Below are 24,509 nucleotides of genomic sequence, written 5' to 3'. Positions count from 1 at the left end.
TATAAATAAAAAAAAAATACAAAAATTCACCTGTAGTCCCAGTAAGGCAGGAGGATCGCTTGATCCTGGAAGGTGGAAGTTGCAGTGAGCTATGATTGTGTCACTGTACTCCAAGGGGGTCAACAGAATGAGATCTCATCTCAAAAAAAATACTTAAGTACAAAAAATATAGACTGTTAGTTATACTCATATATTACCATTAAAGTTTGTGATATTTTTGAGAATAATATGGATATGTTGGTACAAGCACACAAAATGTTTATGACAATTTAGTTCATTAAGATGCCAAAGAAATTAATTTTGTAATTCCAACTTAGAATGTGAGCCAGCATGGTGACTTTCACCTGTAATCCCAGCAACTCTAGAGGCTGTGGTGGGAGGATCCCTTGAGGCCAGGAGGTCTGAGCAACATAGTGAGGCCCCATTTCTAAAAAAATTAAAATGTGGGGCAGGCGCAGAGGCTCATGCCTGTAATTCCAGCACTTTGGTAGGCCGAGGCGGGCAGATCACTAGGTCAAGAGATCAAAATCATCCTTTCACCACTCAACATGGTGAAACCCCGTCTCTACTAAAAAATAAAATAAAAATACAAAAATTAGCTGGACATGGTGGCGGGTGCCTGAAGTCCCATCTACTCCGGAGGCTGAGGCAGGAAAATCGCTTGAACCCAGGAGGTGGATGTTGCAGCAAGCCGAGATGGCACCACTGAACTCCAGCCTGGGCAACAAGAGCAAAACTCTGTCTCAAAAATGAACAAATAAACAAACAAAACAAATGTGTAAACAAGTAACTGATTTAGTCTTTTAACTGTTTAATGCAATAAGTAATGACTTACATTTAATATTATAAACAAATAGTCTTTATATGTAAAATTGTGTATAAAATTTATATACAATTCAATTTCAGGTGAAAGGGGTATGAAAATAAATTTAACTTACTATATTTATAAGACTTAGAGTTTTGTTATGTAATTGAAGTACTTGAGAAGAAAGCAAAATATTAAATTTGTAAAAGTTGATTGAAATATTTGGGAGAACTAAATTAAGTAAAGAGTAAAAGTAGCTCCTTACAGTAACTGCAAAATTTTATTGGGTTTGCAAATAGTTTAAAACAGTATGTAATTTGAATTTAAAAGGTCAAGAAAAAGTAGATTTGTAACTTCACTAAAGCAACTATTACTTTATATACAAATGGAGACCCTTGTAGTCCCTTTTCTGTGTACAAAACTGACCTCAAAGACCTCTAGGCTGCTTATCAAATGGTAATATGGTTTGGTTCTATGTTCCCACCAAATTTCATGTTGAATTGTAATTCCCAATGTTGGAGATGGGGCCTGGTGGGAGGTGATTGGATCATAAGGGTGATCCTTCATGAATGGCTTAGCACCATCCCCTGGGTGCTATTCTCTTGATAGGGAGTGAGCTATCGTGAGATCTGGTTGTTTCAAAGTGTGGGGTGCACACCTCCCCCTTCTGTCTCTCTCATTCCGGCTTTGGCCATGTTTGCCTGTTTCCTCTTCACTTTCTGCCATGATTGTAAGTCTTCTGAGGCCTCCCCAGAAGCAGAAGCCATCATGCTTCCTGCATAGCCAGCAGAACTGTGAGTCAATTTACCCTCTTTTCTTTATAAATTACTCAGTCTCGGGTATTTCTTTATAGCAGTGTGAGAAAGAACTAATACAAATAGAGACGAAGTTAGAACATCCATGGACCTAAAATACGTTTTTGTCAGAACAAAATACCATTCAAACGTCACAACAACATTTAGTTTGCCTTTAAAGGCAGAACACTAGAACAATTAAAAATTGATCTCCAGATTCCGTCTCTATAACCAGTGAACAAGCAGGATTTAAGGAGATGTAATCAGAAACTGTCCTTACGTTGCATTCCTTTGTCTCTCTGCAAGTTACTCTGTGCAGAGATGGAGTCTCTTTCTCCTGAGTGAAAATTTAGGCAGTCCTATAGTTCTTCTGTTCACACAGAGGTAGTAAGTCCAAAGTTGTAAATATAGTCTTAATCTATATAATCCTAAATCGTATAATGTTCAATTCCATGTAATACTCAGAACCTGGAACCTGGTTTAAGTAAATCCTCTCTCCTCCCTCAGGCAGCACCTGATGTGGGTGTGTACCTGTGTGTGGTGGCGATGAGGGAGTGGGGACTGGGGAGTCCAATTCTCTTCTGTTTCCCCCACCTAGTGTTTCTCAGTCTCCCAAGCTTGCAAAGTGATTTCTGACCCTTCCAGGGCCAAAACAGAGAAGGGTGAAGAAAACACCTTCCATCACTAGTATTGCCCAAGGCGTTATCTCACCCACAAGGCCTAGAAGATATTTGAAGCTGGTTTTCTATAGTTCTTTACAGGCCCTCACTGGAAACATTCTACTGTACTAGTTATGACCCAGCAAATACCCTTGAACCACTGATCACCTACGCCCCCCTCAGTCTCCAGGGGTCCTGTGGTTCCAGGCCAATGCTATGATCTGAATGTCTGTGTCCCACCCTCCCAAATTCATGAGTTAAATTTCTAACTCCAAAGTGATGGTATCAGGGAATGGGAGGCCTCTGGGAGGTGATTACATCATGAAATGGAGCCCTCATAGGACTAATGCCCTTATAAAAAGAGGCCCCAGAGAGAAATCCCTCACCCCTTCTGCCATATGAGGACACAGCAAGAGATCAAATCTGCTGGCACCTTGATCTTGGAATTCCCAACCTCAAGAACGCTGAGAAATAAGTTTCTATTGTTTACAAGTTACCCAGTTTATGATTTTTTTTTTATCATGGCCCAAATGAACTATGACAACTGGTTTTCCTATCCTGTGCCTTTAAGATGGCCATGTGGATACAGGATTTGATATATGGACTTCAGTCCTTCCACATTTGGTGAACAGCTTGAATAGCAAGCTCTGGGCTGGGCTGTCTCCAGTGTAACTCCTAGAATGACCACAGAGCTGTTACTCGTGCTGTAGTCAGGAAGCTGGGGCTCCAGGAGGCTGCCACTGGAGCTGGTGGCTGTAAGGATACACCACTTCCGCTGCCACCTGGGAAGCTCCCAGATCCCCACAGTTAGCTACAGTCCAGCCCTGCCTGTGTCCCTCTCTGCTAGAGCTGCCATAACAAAATACTGTGGACTGGTGGCTTAACCAAGAGAAATTACTTTTCCCACAGTTCTGGAGGCTGGGGTCTGAGTTTCAGGTGTCAGCAGGTTTGGTTTCTCCTGAGGCCTCTCCCTGTGGCTTCCAGATGGCCGCCTTCTTTCCATCCTCACATCACCTTTGCTCTGCCCATGCATGTCCTCGCTCCTTCTTCTGCTTTTTAAAAGGACACTGGTCCTATTGGGTCAGAGCCCCATCCTTATGACGTCATTCAACCTGTCTTCATTTCTTTCTTTTTGACAGGGTCTGGAGTGCAGTGGTGTGATCTGAGCTCACTGCAGCCTTTGTCTCCTGGGTTCAAGCCATCCTTCTGCCTCAGCCTCCCAAGCAGCTGCAACTACAGGCCTGAGCCACCATACCCAGCTACTTTTTGTCGTTTTTGTAGATACTGGGTTTCGCCATGTTGCCCAGGCTGGTCTTGAACTTGGCTCAAGCAATCCACCTTCCTCGGCCTCCCAAAGTGCTGGGATTACAAGTGTGAGCCACTTCACCCAGCCTTAGTCAACCTTAATGACCTCTCTGAAGGCCCTATCTTCAAATACAATCATATCTAAGGTACTGGAGGTTCGTGTTGCAACCTATGAATTGGAAGGTATGGGGCACAATTCAGTCCATAACAGACTGCTGGTCTGCACTGGCAACACACAGGCACCCCTCCCCTTTCTTTTCATACCCACGAGACTGAGGAGCAGACACGGGCATTCTGGCTCGAAAATCCCAGCACCTGCAGAGGCGCACTTGTCAGCAGAAGCAGCATAAACAGCTGAAGCTTGGCTTCCACCCCCTCTGCCTTCCAAAGCTCGTGGGAGTGCACCTGATTAGCGTAAACTAACTTGCTCAATTTCCTCCAGTACCCCATGGACCCTAGAACGTGATTTCAGCTCCTAGACTGCACGCTGGAAGGCGGGTGAGAAGAATGCTGAGTGGCAACCCACAACATTCACCTCTTGTAGGAATCTTTCTTCACTGATAAGAATTAGAAACTTGTTCTCCAAAGGAGCAAGGACATTGGAGAGCTAAGAGTCATGAAAACACATCATCAGTTACTGAGTTCAAAAATATGTAGAGACCTCAGAAGCTTAAAAGTAATTGCTTATTGGAATGACTTGCATAGAAACAGCTATACATATTTAATTGAAAACAAAGTTTCTATTTGTTCTTATGTTTTACTTTTTATTCTTTTGTTTTGTAATAAATGTCCTTATGTTTTACTCTTTACTCTTCAGTTTTGTAATAAATGTGTGAATTTCGAGTGAGAACACGTGTATAGACCTGAGACTGTATGAATTAAAGTTGTTTAAAACAATTTGCAAGATAGATATAGACTCAAGAAGAAATACATCTTTGGCTGGTAAGAGCTGGTTACAAACCATGAACCAGACAGGAAAACATTTTTAATTTTCCAAAGATTGCAGCTTAAAAGGAAGGCGGGGGCACAGAGGTGGTGGCAGTGGTAGCCTCATATACCAACTAAGCCTCAGTTTTTGGTACAGTCTAAAAAAAAAAATGGATGGTTTAAAAAAATATTACCTTTTCTTAGGTTAAAAAATTTACTTTTTAAAGATTTTTTTTTTTTTTTTTTTTTTTTTTGAGATGGAGTTTTGCTCTTGTTACCCAGGCTGCAGTGCAGTGGCGCGATCTCGGCTCACCGCAACCTCCGCCTCCTGGGTTCAGGCAATTCTCCTGCCTCAGCCTCCTGAGTAGCTGGGACAACAGGAGCACACCCCATGCCCAGGTAGTTTTCTGTATTTTTAGTACAGACGGGGTTTCACTATGTGGACCAGGATGGTCTCCATCTTTTGACCTCGTGATCCACCCCCCTCGGCCTCCCAAAGTGCTGGGATTACAGGCGTGAGCCACCGCGCCCGGCCCCTAAAGATTATTTTTAATTGGGGCCTTCCACATTAAATATCCTTTAGTTCAAAAAGTGATAAAAATAGGTGGCATAGCAGAAAAACAACATTTTCACTTAAGTTTTAAGTATTTTCCTCAAATACGTATCTGCGATAATCATACAGGCCCCATAAAATGCACAATTAGAAATCTCAGGCACAGCACATTTTTATTTCACCTGAAGGGTCAGAGTTCTACACAGAGATAAAGGGCAAAGACTTGACATAAATACCGTGTATCATGGAATTGCAGTTAAAGGGCACTGCAACTAGAATTTGCTACAATCATAAAACAAGGGTCTTCCATATATTTTTTCTTGTAGAATCTGAAGAATTTTTAAAATGCAAGAGCAACACTTTTCGTTGTTGGCAGCTGTCCTGAGGGACTGACCATTCAAACCCACCAAGAGGCCGGGTGCCGTGGCTCACGCCTGGAATCCCAGCACTTTGGGAGGCCGAGGTGGGAGGATCATGAGGTCAGGAAATCGAGACCGTCCTGGCCAACACGGTGAAACCCCGTCTCTACTAAAAATACAAAAATTAGATAGGCGTTGTGACGCGTGCCTGTAATCCCAGCTACTCAGGAGGCTGAGGCAGGAGAATCGCTTGAACCAGGGAGGCGGAGGTTGCGGTGAGCCAAGATCGCACCACTGCACTCCAGCCTGGGTAACAAGAGCAAAACTCTGTCTCAAAAAAAACAAAAAACAAAAAATAAAAAAACAAAAAACAAAAAGCCAAAAAAGAAACCACCACCAAGAGTAAGCTCAGCTGGAGTGGGGGTGGGCCGGAGTGCTAATCAGAATACATTCACATTCACCTCTGGCTAGCACAAGCATCGACCTTCTGGGCCATCATGGTCCACAGCCCAAAGCCTTTGGTCTTGTGAAGCTTTGAGCTGGGAGGAGACGGTGCGCAGCGTGGGCATTTGGGTTCACCTGTGGCTTCATCTCCAGCAGAGTCCAGACACCAACCGCTGTGGATGCACAAGAAAGCACGTGAGCTCTGCTTTGCAGGGCTTCCTCCTGCGGCTTTCTTGGCATAACTGTGGGGATGAGGGTGGCATCACAGCGCTGCGTGATTCGTTTATTTTCTTACTGGGGGCTTCTCCAAATTCCAATCTGTCCTGCCAGCCCACACTGTAACTATTATAAAAGCATGGCTGACTTCCCCTCACTCCAGAAGAGGCACTTGAGTGCCAGGCCCACTTTTTCAGAAAAGAGCCCACTTTATGGAAAAAGCCCACTTTCCGCCAGTCCTACCTAGCCCAGCGACTTGCCCAGGTGTGGAAACTGCTGTATCTTGCTGCTCACTAAGGAAAGGCATGCCCATCTCTAGAATCCCGTGCACCAAGGCTTTCTTGCATTCAGCACTCTTTGATAACACAGCAGAATGCAATTTTTACTTGTGTGTGCACAGATTTATATCTGTGTTATCACCAAATTGGAAAGTCTTTTGAATCATTCTATATCAGAAGCATAATCAGAAGTCTCCTGTGGATAAAGTTTTGAAGCATAGTAAGTCATTGGAGGTGAAGTAGACGGTGAATAAATAAACTTTTTACTGGTACTTTGAAAACTGAACTGTTAGGAGATTTCTGTTTGTCTTAATAATAAAACTGACTTACCCTTTTGCCCATGGCCCTATATAGACTCTAAGCAGAAACTGAAAGCTAAAATCCTAAGAACTCAAACTGAAAATGAACTGAAACATTTGGACAGACTTCTGCAAGCCGCGGAGTGAGGATTTATTTCAGAGTACTCTAGACCAGAGTAATTGTACTCTGTATCCTATGACCTCTGTATCCTGCACTCTAAGGACAAAGGAAAGTCACATATAGACACTGGAATTTCACTTAGTGGCTTATAGTTAGTACAGTATCACTATTTTGTACCTATTTGTTTTATTGGATCTATTTTGGATCTAAAATAAATAAATGATTGTTAGCTTTGTTATGAATCAAGAGCTTCAGAGTGGCCAATGTATGAGTCATCCATTAAAAAGAAAACAAAGCACAATTATAGTTTGAGTATGGGATCAAGAATGTAAGTATTATGGTCGTAAAGTAACATTGGAAATATCTTGAAACTAGCTGTGAACTTTTTAGAGATATGTTTGTGTGTACGTATACTTTTCCCATGGCCGTCCATTGAAATGGCCCATAAGTTACATCATTCCAGCAGCACGAAGCCAGATAAGCACCTCGCGGTGCTCACAGTTGGGTCTCTAATATCAATTTCGCCTGAAAGAAATAGGGGCTTTGATAATTGGTTGATTTCACATCTGGGACCAGATGTACAAAATGGGCCTGGGGCATCTTGTTGCCAAAAAGCAAAATTACTTTAAATATTTTGCATGTTTTTTGTAAAAAGGCTACATGGGCCAGTTAAAAGTTTCATTTGGCTAAATTGTGACATTTTGATCACTGAAAAAGAACTGATGACTGCAAATAATTGAAACAAATGTGTCAATGAAAAGCCATTGGTTCGTCACAGCAATCTGAGAAAAAAGTATGTCAAAAGACTATAGCTGTAAAAGATTGTTATTTGTAGATGTTATTTTAATATCTCTAAGGCTTTAGCCCCATCAGAGTTACATAATATGAAAAGAATGCAGAATTCCATCACTTTTTAAAATCAAAATTCATCAAAATTATCATCAAAACTTTTACCAAAATTTATGGAGAGAATTTTCATCAAAATGTATAAAATTCGATAAAAAAAAATGAAAGCTTTTACTTGTGGATATAAGGGATCCAATGAAATGGAATTAAAATGCCTTTGTAGCCGGATAGAAAGATGTTTAAATCACATGAGCAAATAAAAAAAGTGCAAACTCCAACTTAACCAGGGAAGGATGTTAGCCTCAAATCCATGAGTAGGCAGAAGAAAAAAGACATGCTGTTAGTTAAGTTTAGGACATGTGGGACACAAAACCAAGTGCTTGTTGGGGAGAGGGCTTTGGGGTGTCTGTGGTACAGACAGATCCAGAGGGTTCCGGCTGTTGCTGGTGGTGGGACAGAAGCACTGTGTCTTGGGCAGGGGTTTTCCCTGACCTCTAGTGGTTCTCTCTGGTAATGACAGAAACTAACAGTTTCAGTGTGTCAAAACCGTTAAAAGAAATGGCATGGCATTTCTGTCCTTTTGGCTGGGCTTATGTCCATTCAGTACAGTAGCAGAGATTATCTGATACCAGAATATTTAATTGACAAATGTATTATTATTTAAATGCAGCTTGATGGAACAAACCTTTCAAATGTTAGGTCCACAGGCCGGGCGCGGTGGCTCACGCCTGTAATTCCAGCACTTTAGGAGTCCACGGTGGGTGGATCACGAGGTCAAGAGATCGAGACCATCCTGGCCAACATGGTGAAACCCCGTCTCTACTAAAAATACAAAAATTAGCCGGGCGTTTGGCACGCACCTGTAGTCCCAGCTACTCGGGAGGCTGAGGCGGAAGAATCGCTTGAACCCGGGAGGCGGAGGTTGCAGTGAGCTGAGACTGTGCCACTGCGCTCCAGCCTGGCAACAGAGCAAGACAACGTCTCAAAAAAATAAAATAAATAAATAAATAAATAAATAAATAAAAGTTAGGTTCACAAAGAGAAATGTGGGTGTTGGTAGGTGGTGGTTGATGATGATGTTGGAAAGAACCAGCAGTGCAGCAGGCTGGGATTCCAAAAGCCAGGATGGAGACTTTGCTGGGAAAGGCTGGATCAAATCACTTAAGACGTCTTTGAACCCAGTTTCCTCAGGAGAGGAATGAAGGCGTGACTAAAGTAGTTTCTCAGGCCTCGTCGTCCCTCATCTTCTGAGAACACTAAGTGTGGAAGCAAAATTGGAACCAGTTTTTTCAGTCTAGAACCAGCTTTTCAGTCTGGATACATTTACTTCCATAGTTAAGTAAAATTCACTTAAGAGACCGGATTATACCTTTAAAAAGGAACAGATTAAAGAAAAAATACTACTACTCAAAGTTTAGATCCCACTTTGTACTCAATATCTGAAGTAAAACTACTTGGATTAATCCAACCTTTTCAGCTCCTTTACAAATAGCTGAGAAAAACAAGTTATTTCAGCTGTGTACCTATTTTGGGGTCATTTAATTTTCAAATAATAGCAACAATAAGTAGAATGCATTTTTATGAGTTAAAACATCAAATTTTAAATTTTTTACTTAATTATTATTTGATGAGGAGAAGGGCTACTAGAAAGCTGCAAGGGAAGTGGGAAAAGAACTCTTTTTATAAGGAAAGAGCAGAGACCACATTCATGCTCCTAAAACTGGGGTGTCACTGGGCAGGGTGGCTCACACCTCTCATCCCAGCACTTTGGGAGACCAAGGCAGGTGGATCACTTGAGGTCAGGAGTTCAAGATCAACCTGGTCAAGATGATGAAACCCCATTTCCACTAAAACTACAAAAATTAGCCAGGCGTGGTAGCACATGCTTGTAGTCCCAGCTACTTGGGAGGCTGAGGCAGGAGAACCACTTGGACCCAGAAGGCGGAGGTTGCATTGAGCTGAGATCACACCACTGTACTCCAGCTTGGATGATAGACTGAGACTCTGAAAAAAACAAGTAAGAGAAAGAGGAAGAAAGAGAAAGAAAGAAAAAGAAAGAAAGGGAGAGAGAGAGAGAAAGAATGAATGAGAGAAAGAAAGAAAAGAAACAGAAAAAGAGAGAGAAGGAAAGAAAGAAAGAAGAAAAGGAAAAAAAAAAAGAAGCAGATGCCACAGGGAAGAATCTCTGCTGGCTGTCCTGTATTGCAGTACTTGTCAGATATTCTTTACCCAAATCAGTCTGCTCTAAAGGAAGGGCAAAGGAGACATTAAGATGCAAAGTCACTCAAAAGTATACAAATTTGGAATGACTATCTTGAAAAGAGAATATTGGAAGAGTCCCACGAATGAAGCTGTAGGGACTGAATTATATCTGCTAAGTTTAGAAAAAAAGAAGAATAAATTATGTAAGAGAATATGTGTCTAACTAGGATGAGGGGATGGCTTTGATGAGCGGGGGTTGTCTCTGCCCTTTGTTGGTATGCGAACTTCTCTTTTTCCCTCTCCCTAGCCCCTGGCAACCACCGTTCTTTCTGTTTCTATGAAATTGACTACTCCAGGTACCTCATATAAGAGGAACCATACTGTATTTGTCCTCTTGTGACTGTTTATTTCACTTAGTATAATGTCTTCAAGGCCCATCCATACTGTAGCATGTATTAGAATTTCATTCCCTTTTCAAATGGAATAATATTCCGTTGTACATATACATCACATTATGTTTACCCATTCATTATCCATTCATCTGTCACTGGGTTGCTTCCACCTTTTGGCTATTGTGGACAATGCTACTATGAATACGGTTGTGCAAATACATTGAAGTCCCTGCTTTCAATTCTTTTGTGTATATGCCCAGAAGTAGAATTGCTGGACCATATGGTAATTCTATTTTTAATTTTTTGAGGAATCACCATACTGTTTTTCACAGGGGCTTCACATTACATTCCCCACCATACTGTTTTTCACAGGGGCTTCACATTACATTCCCATCAGCATGATCTCAGCTCACTGCAGCCTCTACTTCCCAGGCCAAAGTGATCCTCCCGCCTCCATCTCCCAAGTAGCTGGGACTACAGGGACTACAGGTTGAGACTACAGGGACTACGGGCATGCATCACCATATCCAGCTAATTTTTTTTCTATTTTTTGTAGAGGCAGGGTCTCACTATGTTGTCCAGACTGGTCTTGAACTCCTGAGCTCAAGCGATCCTCCTGTCTCGGCTTCCCAAAATGCTGGGATTACAGGTGGGAGCCACTACACCCAGCCGACATGATGTTTTGATATATGTATACATTGTGGAATGGCTAAATCATGCAATTTAACATATGCATTACCTCACATACATACATTTTGTGTGAGAACACTTAAAAATCTTGTCTTAGCAATTTTCAAGTATAAAATATATTATCTACAGTCACCATAATATACACTAGATCTCTTGAATTTATTCCTTCTAATTTTGCGTCCTTTGACCAATATCTCCCCAATCCTCCTTTCTCCCCCAGCCTCTGGTAACTACTATTTTACTCTCTGTTTCTATGAGTTTGACTTTTTAAAGATTCCACCTGTAAGTGAGATCATATGATATTTGTCTTTCTGTGCTTAGCTTATTGCACTTACCATAATGTCCTGCAGGTGTCACTCATGTCACAAATGACAGGATTTTCTTCCTTTGTTAAGGCTGAATAGTATTCCATTATGTATATATGTCACATTTTCTTACCCATTCATCTGTTTATGGACATTTAGGTTGACACCATATCTCATCTATTGTTAATATGCTGCAGTGAACACGGGAATGCAGATATCTCTTCAACTCACAAATTTCATATCCTTTGGATGGATACCCAGTAGTAGGATTGCTGTACCATATGGTAGTACTATTTTTAATTTTTTGAGGAACTTCCATACTATTTTCCATTATGGCTGTACTAATTTACATTCCCACCAACAGCGTACAAAAGTTCCTTTTTCTCTGCATCCTTGCCAGTATTAATTACCATTCAGCAATTTATAATAGTCATTCTAACAGGTGTGAGGTGATATTTCATTGTGGTTTTAATTTACAGTTCCCTGATGACTAGTGCTATTGAACATTCTGCCTTCTTCTGACTGTTGGCCATTAGAATGTCTTCTTTTGAGAAATATCTATTTGGGTTCTTTCCCCGTTTTTCAATCAGGTTATTTCTTTATTATTGAGTTCATATATATTTTGGATATTAGCTCCTTTTCAAATGTATAGTTTGCACATATATTCTCCCATCCCATAAGTTGTCTTTTCACTCTTTTGATTGTTTCCTTTGCTGTGCAGAAGCTTTTTGGTCTGATGTAATTCCAGGAAGTTCTTTCACTGACCTCACATAGTTTTCTTACATTCATGTGCTGATTTCTGCAGGTCTCCAGAGCTGCTTTTTGGTATCCTCCACCTGCTTCTTCCCTGCAGACTCTAGCTGTGTTGGCCTCCCAGTTCTGACTTCTTAACCAGAGGGAACGCCAAGCTCCAACTTGATTTTCCTCTCCCTGTGCCACAAGCTGGACAAATTAGAGGTCATTTTGTTTGTTTTCCTCTCAAGGATCATTGTTCTTCATTGACTAATAGCGAATGCCTTAAAAATTGTTTTTATTCTGATGAAAACATGCGTGAAATTATTTCACATATCTCATCTTGTTTGTTCATTGTCTTAGGTGGGAGAGTAAATCTGGTACTGTTACTTCATGTTAGGTGAAAGTGGAAGTCTTAAAATGCAAGCTGAAAACTCGAATCCTATGCCAGGAAGCTCTACTCCCATCCAATTATCTTTCTTAGAGTCTGTGAATCATATTCATGTTATCTTGTTTTTTGGGGGCTGGGGGAGGAGAGGCAGGGACCACTCTGTCACCCAGGCTGGAGTGCAGTGACATGATCTCAGCTCACTGCAATCTCTGCCCCCTAGGCTCAAGTGATCCTCCCACCTCAGCCTCCCGATTACTGGGACTATAGGTGCATGCCACCACATCTGGCTATTTTTTAATAGAGACAGGGATTCACCATGTTGCCCAGGTTGGTCTTGAACTCCCAAGCTCAAGCGATCCACCCACTTGGCCTCCCAAACTGTTGGGATTACAGGCATGAGCCATTGTACCCAAGCCGTGGTACCTTGTTGATACATCTTTTGAAATGTCTCTTCCTTTTTACCTTTTTCCACTCTATGTTAACCACCCCACATACATGGTATTTCATTGATGCTTTATTGTTTTAACCTCAGAAAAGATCTTCCTGCCTCTACTCTTCAATCCAGTCCATACATTTCTGTTACATATTTTTTTACTGCTATTTCCTAGAACCTAGACTCTAATGTACACTGGCACTCCACAAACTTGCTGAATTAATGGACTTTTTTTTTTTTTTTTTTTTTTTTTTTGAGACGGAGTTTCGCTCTTGTTACCCAGGTTGGAGTGCAATGGCGCGATCTCGGCTCACCACAACCTCCGCCTCCTGGGTTCAAGTAATTCTCCTGCCTCAGCCTCCTGAGTAGCTGGGATTACAGGCACGTGCCACCATGCCCAGCTAATTTTTTGTGTTTTTAGTAGAGACAGGGTTTCACCATGTCGACCAGGATAGTCTCGATCTATTGACCTCGTGATCCACCTGCCTCGGCCTCCCAAAGTGCTGGGATTACAGGCGTGAGCCACCACGCCCGGCCTGGACCATTCTTTAACAACCAATTTATTAGGCACTTCCTTGGCTTAAAAAACTCTCCTAATTGCTCCCCTCTATCCATAGGTCAAGTTCAAGCTGAGACTGCCAATTGATGCTTTATAAGCAGCTATTAATCAACCTATGTGAACCCTGTCACTTCCTAGAATATGTGGTTCATTTTTAACAATGTCTTAGAGCTATTACTAACTTGAAGCCTTTTTTCCATCTGTAGGATCTTTTCTATTGTCTCTTAAATTTTACCCAGTCTTCAAGTCCCTTAAAAGACCTGCCTTTACAGTGTCCATACAGAACTCACTCTTCTCTGAATTTCTACAGCATCTATTATCTGTGGTAGTTTGAGAGCTTTCAGTTTCTTGTGTGTGTGTGTGTTTTACTTCTGCATATATATACAGTTTGTCTTTTCAAGCAGACCAAAATCTGAGAGGTAGGAACCATCTTTTATAATTTTTTATGTATCTTAAGACATAGTAGATATTTCAATAGATATTTTGAAAATGAAGGCAGAGATCATCTTGATTAATTTGCACAGGCTAATGGAATCACTTGTTTACAGTAAATTGGTGCTTGCTGCTCAGCGTATGCTTTTTCCTTCACGTGAAAATCACCTCAAAATAAGATCTTTTCGGTTTTAAATCAAATTATATTTTAGAGAATATTATTGGATCAAGGTTCTGGAGTATATTTCATCTTATTCTTTCCATTTAACAAATAAAATGCTATGCCCCAGTTTCTACAAAATAATTAATTTAAGGGATGCCATATCAAATAATATTTCAACAGAAGCCAAGGAAATCCTGGTATCACATAGCCAGTGAACATAAACTGGTATTTATTTATGCAAACATATTGTAAAATTTCTCTAAATTTTCAAAAAATATTTATGTTGTCATGAACACATAAAATAAAAAATCTGAAGTATCAAGATTTCATTTTTAGTTCATAAAAGATATTGAAGTAAAATTCCTTTCTACAAACATATTAAGAGTTGGCCACAGTGAGAAAATGTAAAAAACATCAGTTTCTACCGTGGAAAACACATGACGTCTATTTTTTTTAAAAGTATCAGTGATAGGAATTCCTATAAAAAGTTTAAATTCTCTTGTCATAATGACAAGAAACCTTCATAGCTTCAATAATCTTGAAAACCTTCACAGCATCACCCTTTGCCAACTAAATTCAGAACACATACAATAAACTCCTCATACAGAATACTTTTGTACTAGAAAACAGGTAATTCACATTCTGATAAAGAGCAAACGACAAGTGCTTTATTATGAGAACTGTTCAAGTAAAATTTCAGTGTGCACCAGTGAAAAGTGAATAAAGATTTGCATCAATTTTTTTTGAGTGAACACTAGGTTAAAAAGGGGCTACACATTTTTTTTCAAACACCACCCTTTGCTAAGGCAAAAAACAAAACAAAACAAAACAAAACAAAAAAAACCCCCACTTCATTTTAGAACATAACTATTACAGAAGAAAGCTACATCACAGTACAGTACAGAATGTAAAATTCATCCTAGTCTGGAAGCCATTATGGAATGGCACATCACTTACACTTAGAGCCTTCTAATGTAGGTTGGAATTACAGTATTTATCACAGCTTTATTTTCTTTAAACTGATAAAATTTGAATACACTTTCTATTTTTCAAGAGTGTGCAGATGGGGCCCATATGTTGATATTACAGTAATTACAACAGTAAATAACATTGCACAGTCAACCTCCAAGGCTAATTCAGTATAAAACAACAAGTATTAAAATGTACCTTTACTAGTGGTTTTACATCGCATATATCACTAATTATGAAAGAAAAGTAGGCAAATGCCCAATTACAAAGCGGCACGTTATAGGCATAATGATGTGGAATAAATACAAGAAATCTGGCAAAATATTGAAAACAAACGAGTTACATGGGAACAAACTGAACAACCACATAAGCATAAATCAATAATACACTGTTATAAATAGTATGTTTTGCTCACAAGTCTCTTAAGTAGTTATAGATATTACAGTGGCGGAGTGAAGAGGATAGGAGAATGTGGCAAATGCTCCCAATGCCAGTTAATTCCTGAGGTGGCATTATTTCTTAACCGATGCATTGATCAACACTGTAAAGATGAGTTTGTGCTATGAAACAGTCCCAATATTATTATATCCCCGCAATTACATTGCGGTATTCTGAAGGCAGCAAATCTATGTGACAGTTTATAATAGCCAGATAAAGTATTGTTCTTTGTTTTTAATTTTGCTGCTACAGTTAGCAGTGGGTCAGAAAACACTTCAAAGTTCAAAAGAAACTTGATATAGACTTAACTTTTTCCCCAGTACTTCTTAGTTAGCTCAAGGCAAAGCTATTATTGAATTTCATGTACTTGAATTTAAAAACTCTAAGTGCCAACACTGTAAACATTTTGTATCTTCTCAACTAAACTTTGTGGGATAACAAGTAAAAGAGCAAAGATAAGCAGGAATAATTTTGTGTATAATAAAGCCGATCTATTTTTCAGCTTCTGGTTTAAATTTAAATACGATTTTAAAATAATTTTTCAAGGTCCATGCTACAATTGTAAAGACTATTTCTATGCACTTTTAATTCTGGACACAATTTTCAAAAATTGCATGATGGAAGTAAGAATTTAAAAAACCCACCAGAATGTAAATAACAGGGAAGAACATTTTCAAATCAAACCATCAAACGTACATTTATGTGCAGAAATCTAGACAACTATACAAGTTTTTAAGCAATCATGTTTTATTATACAACTCTATGAACAGAAAATGAACAGAAATACACAATATACTTACCTGTACATGTGAACCTACTTTTTAAGCTACAGATATTTATTATAGTTCATACTGACTTTCATTTTACAGTTCATAACTATGTATAACCTTATTGCATTAAGGGCAAATTCTACATGGGGAGATTCACAGGCAGACCACATTAGGCATTACCAGTACATTCAAAAACTGTACCTCATATATGTATGTATCTTCCCTGAACCTGTAAATTTGGATGTCTTTACAGCTTAAGCTCATTTGCTATTTTTGATGCAATGTTCTTAAAGGCAATAGATGTTCCAGATATTCGCTTGAAGCGGACCCCATTAAGTGACAGTCGTGGCAACTTGCAAACTTCCATCTCCCACTGCACAAGGCTATCCTGTCTAGCATCTCCATGGACACAGAAAAGCAAAAATCTCTCTTTTTGCTCATAATCACAGTTATTTGCATCTAACACTTTTCGGATTTCTCTCATCATGTCATTAGGGTCCATTGAACTAGTGGTCTTCATACTCCATGTGAACCGCAAAGAACGCGGCTTAGAATCTTTACCCTCTTCCTTGTCTCTTTCTTTTGGTTCCCCTGATGTACTTCTGGAAGAAGAGGGCAAAGGGAAAGAATGAAAACAAAAATATTTCACTTAGCAAAGAAGTCAAAACACACATAAAATCTAAGTGGTCTTAATTCAGTGCCTAATAAAACTACCTTATTTGCAGACTACCCTGAGATAGATACAAAGATTTACATTATCTTGTGTTACAAAAACACACCCCAAGATGCCATCTGTTTTGACTTTTAATACTGTCAATCTAAAATAGCATTTTTTCTTAAATATAAGTGGCTTGAGGGAAACAAATCTGCAACTGAAAGTGAAGAATATAATACCTTCTTCAGTTCCATATTTCTCTGTTCAAGCACACACACAAAATAGGGACCACTAATATTCTACTTGTAAACATACATTTTTGAAATATAAAAATTTCTTTTTTCTGCCTTTTTGGGTAGGAGGAATGTAATAACTTCAGAGGGAAAGATAATTCATTTACCTAAAAAGGTTGAGAAAGAATGTTGTATTGCAATTATATAAAGACGTTAACTTATACCATACATCTCAATGTTCTCCAGTGATTTCTCATTTCACTAAAGACATCCTTAAAACAGTCTACAACGTTCCCCATGACCTGCACTCCAACTCCTACTCCGCACACCTCATTTCCTAGAATTTTCCTCCTTCCTCACTCCTATCAGAACACACCGGCCTCCATGAACACACGGGTTATATTCTTGCCATGAGGCTGTTGCACAGACTGTTCCCTCTGTCATGAATGCTTCTCCTCAGATGGCTGTATGGCTAACTCCTTTACAAATTTCTGCTCACTTTCTTCATGAGGCTTTCCCTGACTGCCCTATTGCACCCTAACTCCTATCCTAGCATGGCCAACCCTCTTTAGCCTGATTTATTTTTTCTCTATAGCACTTATCACATTCCATCATTTAACCTATTTGTTAGGGTGTTTATTGTCTGACTCTACCATTAGATTGTAAATTCCAGGAGGGCAAGGAGTTTTGTCTATTTTATTCACTGACAGATCTCAGGCATATAGAACTGTGCTGGGTACACAGTAACTATTAACATATTTGTTAAATGACTAAATCTCACTGAATTTTACTTATTACAGGCATCCCACCAGTAACATGAAAACGAAAAACCTATTTCAAATAACCATAGGAAAAAACCTTCATAGCTTCATCAAAGTTAATAGATTATTTGTGATACAGAAAATCCTGTAATTAAATTTCTTGAACAATTATCCAAACAGAGATGTTACAATTGCAACTTGTTACTTTATCTAGCCTATCTGTGATTTAACAAAAAAAAATACTTTGAAAGGAGTTTATAATCTACTGCATACATATTTAAAATTAATATATATTTTTATATCAATAGTATAATATATATTAATGTATATGTTTACATATCTACAATTTTATATATATTGTCCACTTCATTTCCAGGTAACTGAGCCCCCCAAAGCTCTGCAAACTATACAATCTTGAGAAAATAAGAAAAGGAATAGGTAGAGAAAATAAATTTCCAAAAACTATTAATAATTATGGAAAGTATTTACTTCATCCTGTTCTCTATTTTTCTCTTTTTGCTCACTGAATCTAAGCCATTAAATCACAGGCCTCTTGGGGCTTGCAGAGCAAACTAGAGTCATTTACCAAGGTCACATGTATAATTCTGGTGGAATCAGCAGGCTAGAAGGGAACTGAGAGATCAGTTGACTGAGCACTCATTTTAAAGATGGAACTGATGGCTGGAAAACTTAAAATTAGTTTTCTGTGGCTCACGCCTGTAATCCCAGAACTTTGGGAGGCCAAGGCGGGAGGATCGCAAGGTCAGGAGTTCAAGACCAGCCTGGCCAACATGGTGAAACCCCATCTCTACTAAAACTACAAAAATTGGCTGGGCATGATGGCATGTGCCTGTAATCTCAGCTACTCAGGAGGCTGAGGCAAGAGAATTGCTTAAACCCGGGAGGCACAGGTTGCACTGAGCCGAGATTGCGCCACTGCACTCCAGTCTGGGTGACAGAGCAACATTTTGTCTCAGAAAAAAACAAACAAACAAACAAACAAACAAAAACCTTTTCTGAAGCCATAGAGCTAATTCAGGAATACTACTCTAAGTCTAGTTTCCTTCTATTCCACATTAAGATGACCTTAAGACAATAAGATGTTTTTCTGCATGGTCTCACAGACATTGCCACTGATACTGTCAATTGTAGAAAGCTTCTGGAAATGTGGATATTAATATAAGAACAGCTAATATTCATGGAGTACTTATTAGGTGCAGGAACTGTCTAACTGCCTAAAATGTATTAATTACTCATTTATCCCTCAGAACAACCCTAGGAGGCAGTTAGAGTGAGGAAATGGAGGCACACAGAGTTGAAGTAACTTCCCGAAAGCCACACAGTAAGGTAAGCAGTAGAAAATAGCTCAAACCTGCAGTCTGGCTGAGAACCTGTACTTCTAACCACGGTACTACCCCATCTCCCTGAAATAACAGAACTTCATTATAACTGGCTTGATCCTACCTATGTTTTTTGCTGTTGTTTTTTTTTTTTTTTTAATCTGTAAATGGGCATTTTTCACCTGGTGGTTGTGAAAATTAAATGACGAGAAAGTACCTTACAGTTAGTATCCAGTAAGTCTGTCCAAAAGCAAAAATAGAACAAAACCCAACAACAACCAAACAAAAGGGAATATGAAAAGTGTTGTGTAAACATTTATAAAAGATCAGTGACTAATTCTTATAATGTAATAAAGTTATGTAGTTATATTAAAAGGATAAAAATGCAACTTTTTTTTTTTGAGATGGAGTCTCACTCTGTTGCCAAGCTGTACAGCAGTGGCGTGATCTTGGCTCATTGCAACCTCTGCCTCCTGGGTTCAAGTGATTCTCCTACCTCAGACTCCCAAGTAGTTGGAACTACAAATGTGCACCACCACGCCCAGCTAATTTTTGTATTTTTAATAGAGATGGGTTTTCACCACATTGGCCAGGATGATCTCATCTCTTGACCTCATGATTCACCTGCCTCGGCCTCCCAAAGTGCTGTGATTATAGGCATGAGCCACTGTGCCCAACCAAAAATACAACTATTAATGGCAACCTGCAACACCACACACTGCTAAATGTCTCAGAGAGAAATTTAGTGGAAATACAGGATGAGATGCAAGAAGAGGGCTCAAAAATGAAGACAGAGGGAGAGGCTAAGAACAAGTCCTCCACGTTTGTGTAAAAGGCAGAAGAAAGTTAAGAATATTGGTCTTGCTCCCCTGTGGCTCCCTACCATGGTGACTCAGGTACCTAACTCTCAAACATTTCAACTATTATTACTAAATATAAATATAGCACAGTTTGCTAAAAAGACTACATGGAAGTGCTATAGTTTTCTCCAAGTTCATTATGTTTTATATTTTAAATAATTTGAAAAGTAGAAATCAGATTGGAGGCTTGTGTTCAGCTGGACATAACTGTTCCTGAATGAAGCCAGATGCCTGTCCTACTGTGAAATACTTGTTGGTTCTAACATTTATATTGCATACCTTAATGCTTGTGTACACTCAAAATAAATTAGTGCCTTCATTTCTTAAATTTCCCATTTGTAAAATATGAACACAAGTACTAACATGTCCATGATGTGGTCCCTAGAACAGCAGCATAAGCATCTCCTGGGGACTTGTTAGAAATGCAAATACTCAGGCACCTGCCTTGGCCTCTGAATCAGAAACCCTGGGTGTGGGATCCAGCAATCTTTTTATCAAGTATTCCCTGTAATTCTGATTGTGCTCAAGTTTGAAACCCATTGCCAGAATGAATGAAATGTAAAAAAAAAAACAAAAACCCCAAAAGCATGGCAGGGTAGAATTTTTAAATGTGATCAAACACTGAATTGTCACCTAAAATATATTACTTATATCAAATCTTCCTACGTGTAATTATTTCCCTGTTCTGTCTTATTTGTGCTATTTGACTCAGATTAATTTTAGTTACATCACTTGAGTGAGAACAATATCTGTACATTTAATCAATTAATTCTTCAGCTTAACATACTTTATAGAACAGAACGCCTATGTCTTCACCAAGTTCACAATTCAAATGAATGTTTGGAAAACAAACTTAAAAGTTGACTGACTTGAATGCTAGGTAACATTATGAAAACCCACCCCAATATAAAAATCTAAAATATGCATGCTATCTAGTTATTAGATCTATTCATGATCATTAAGTGCTATAAGTATTTCAAGAGTACGTTTTCATACACAGGGACCTAGCAGCGAAGTATTAATAGTGGCTCCTCACCTTGAGGTGTCAGTTCTGCCACTGGCTTCGCCTTCACTTGGATCCCTCAAAACAAAGTGAAGGTTGAGATTTAATGATAAAAGTAAAAAATATATCAAGAAAACCTATATCTAAAATGATTTTAAAATTAGCTTGTTGAGCAAACTTCTACCATGACAATTTTCTATTACTAGTCAGTCTGAGACTATTTCTCGTTTTTCATCATAACCGCATGTAATTATCATTTATTGAGCGTCTACTTATTATTGTCAAGAGGCAATATGAGGTGAAAGTTTAACATTTTTTTCATAATCTTCCAATTCCCAGCCATGATTCATTTGAAGTCATAATTTATCTTTTGGTTTAATTTAGTTTCATCTAAAGTTAAAACTATTTAATAATTATCAATAGCAAGATTCAACTTCAAATTTGTAATTATGCATAATTCTAGTAGTCGCTCAATTTAGAAAATATATATATTAAACTTATAGTAAGCAAATAAATACCAATTTCTAAATAAGCAATTTCTTCTATAAGCATTTCTTTTAGACGTTATGCTAAGAATTCATGAACATGATAAAATATCATAGCAAATTAACAGCCTAGCCATGTAGGTGAGTCTAAAACACAGATTCAATCTTAAGCAAAAATACTGATCTTACCTGGATATCCACCTGTGAAATGAAACCATGAAAACACTACTAATTGTTCTTGTGTTGGATGTAATTAAAATTTAAAAAGTCCACCAAAATTTTAACACTTTGTCATTTTTAAAGGTAATTAAATATCTTGTGATAGAGGCCAAAACACTATTAAATAGTGGGAAAAATCACCAACTTGAATCCTTAAGATAATGTTGTCTTAATGTTTTAGCCATTCCAGAAACATTTGTATTATTTATATTAAATGAATGCAACAAGAATAAAATCAGTGGAACTCTCCCATCCCCCAAGTTAATAAAACATACCCACACACCAAGCTCTAAAATTTTAAATGGTTCTCAAAAATATGAATGCCTTATGCATCTCAGGGTCTTTAATACATGCCTGTCTTAACAAGCATATTATGAAAAAAAAAAAGTTCTATCTGAATTTAAAAGAATACTAAAATGTATTCTCACATTCAAATGTAATTTCTTAAATTTCTAATAACTGCATTTTCATTGGGAAGTATAATAAAAATTCAATACCATCTATACAAATCCATTTTTATTATAGCACACTGACATAAAACATTTTTGAGCAGGCTCAAAGTGAAACATACATTTTCCATTACGTGTAGATGAACTGATACACACAGATGGGCAGTGTACCAACTTGGCAAGCAAGACAGTAATGCTGTTGACTCCCACTGCTAAGATAAAATTCCTTTAGGAAGGGACATACATTTCACTGGACTTTTCTGTCCTATTTATATTATGCTTTATTATTCACTAGCAAACACCTATTCCACTATTGCCAAACTTAAAGCATTAGGAGTGAAATGTCCCTTAGACTCTATTTCCTCTGCTATAATTGACTGAAATAGCAATTGACCCATACCCTGTTCCTGCCTACCTGGATGCTAGTAAGAACATTGGAAGAATTTCTGCTACTTGGCAATTGTTTCAAAAAGCCCAAGAAGTCTGCTTTCAGTAGCCATGGTAGGAGGCAGATGGGGCTACAGAAGGCACAGCTGGCTCTAACAGCATTTGCAGTGCAGCATGGCTCTTCAACACAACGTTTAAAAAACAGTTACCTACATACAGCAATATATACTCAACTGAACAAATTGGGTTATTCCCTACATAAGAATGAGCTATGGTTAGAAAATCATAAGGTTTGGTGTAGAAGTGAGCCATGCAGGTATTTAGGGCAGAGAATTCCAGGCAGAAGGAATAGCAGGTACACAATGCCAAAGCAGTGTTTAATGTACTTGAGGACAGTCAGGTGCCTGTGTGGCTGGTGGGGAATCAGCCAGGGGAAGAGAGGGGGAAGAAGTCAGAGCAGAAATGTATGGCCAGGTAACACAGGGCCCCACAGGCCACGGTGAGGGCACAGAAGTGTATTCTGAGCAAGATGGAAGCTAATCAGGGGCTTTAAATCTAAGAGTGACATGATCATACTTGACATGACACTGTTGACACAGAAGAGGAGGAGGACCAGGACAGAAGCTAGGAGAGCTATGAGTAGGTGAAAGATGAACAGTGATTCAGAGTATGAAAGCAGTGATGAGAGTGATGGAGACAGTTAAATTCTGGAAATGCTATGACGGTAAACCAGCACAATTTGCCAGTAGATCTGTTGTGGTATGAGAAAAAGCGCTGTCAAGGATAACAAGACGGTGAAGAACGAGGGAGGGATGGGTTTGGGAAGAGGAACGAGAGTTGAGTTTTGAACATGTTCTGTATCAGAGTCTATAACATATCCAAGCAGAGAGCTGAGCAGCAGTTGGCTATGAGTCTGCAGTTTAAGAGAGAGATGTGGGCTAGAGATACACTTGGGAGTTGTTCACACAGAATGGAATCTAATGTCATGACCTGACTGAGATCACCAAGAGTGTAAGGAAAACCAGAGAGAGAGAGATGTGGGCTACAGATACACTTGGGAGTTGTTCATACAGGATGGAATCTAGTATCATGAGCCTGACTGAGATCACCAAGAGTGTAAGGAAAACCAGAGAAAAGAATGTGTTCAAAGACTTAGCCCCGGGGCACTCTAATATTTAGAGGTTGAGGGAAAGGCAAGGGAATCTGAAAAAAGCCAGCAAAGGAACCCCGGATACCTAGTCTGTGAGTAAGGAGAAAACCAGAGCTAAGCAAGGGAAACACTTTAACTGTGCGGAATGTTTCAAGATACTAAGTTGCTCACAGGAAGGGAGGAGCCCCATTAGTCTCACTCACTGCTGTAGCAAGAGCTCCTACAGAAGTGCCTCGCATGTAGTAGGTCTTCACGTATGTGTTCAATGACTATATGGTAATCCTTTTTCAGAACCTCCCAACAGACCAACTCTAAGGCACTTTCTTGCTTTGATATTCTGTCTCCTGACTTCCTGTCCACAGTACCCTTTACTATGCTTCCTCCAGAGTCTAAATTTTTGTTGCAGAGAGAAGTATTTTGCACAACGCTTAATGTAAAATTAGTAATCAAGCATTAAACTCCAAACCTATTTTTTTCACTTAAAAATTAATTCTGGCTTAACCAGGAGAAAGTACTGGCTTTTTGAAATGGCCTTAAATAGCCAAATTCCAAAAGTGGAAACCTACTGATAATCTGACTAGTACCCTGCAGATGGCCTGCTAAAACTATCATCTAACTTCTATGCTGACTCTGTTGGTGAACTTTTTCTTTCTCTAGCAAGTTGTCATGCTGCATAGCAATTGCCCAAAGGGTACAAACTCACTGACTGATATGGTTAGAAATTTATGTTATATTTGAGGCTTTAAAGTTTTTAATTTAGCTATGTGATACTGGGCAAACTGATGTATGAACCAGGTCTGTAAATAGCTCTATAACAAGGAAGTAAGACTGAAGCTGCTGCTTCTCTTTTCCACATCCACTCTTTGAAATCCTAGGAACACTAAT

General features: G+C 39.0%; 1 protein-coding gene across 8 annotated transcripts in view; it reads right to left on the bottom strand.

The window, feature by feature from the left end:
- Positions 1 to 14,551: 14,551 nt before the first annotated feature.
- Positions 14,552 to 24,509, bottom strand: part of MARK1 (microtubule affinity regulating kinase 1) — a 132,717-nt gene continuing 122,759 nt past the window's right edge. For 6 of the 8 annotated variants that reach the window (XM_010340934.2, XM_010340931.3, XM_003930334.4 and 3 more), the window contains 2 exons: positions 20,968 to 21,012; positions 14,552 to 16,684 (listed from right to left, as the gene is read on the bottom strand). In XM_010340934.2, coding sequence (XP_010339236.1) covers positions 16,330 to 16,684; positions 20,968 to 21,012 — 400 coding nt within the window. In that variant the 3' untranslated portion in view covers positions 14,552 to 16,329. The remainder of the gene's footprint in view (positions 16,685 to 20,967; positions 21,013 to 24,509) is intronic. The other 2 variants (XM_010340932.3, XM_003930335.4) reach the window with 1 other exon arrangement.

The sequence above is a fragment of the Saimiri boliviensis genome, chromosome 14, assembly GCF_048565385.1.
Source record: "Saimiri boliviensis isolate mSaiBol1 chromosome 14, mSaiBol1.pri, whole genome shotgun sequence".
In the NCBI taxonomy this organism is placed as follows: Eukaryota; Metazoa; Chordata; class Mammalia; order Primates; family Cebidae; genus Saimiri; species Saimiri boliviensis.
The sequence above is the reverse complement of the archived record's forward strand: the minus strand, read 5'-3'. Positions and strand labels throughout refer to the sequence as shown.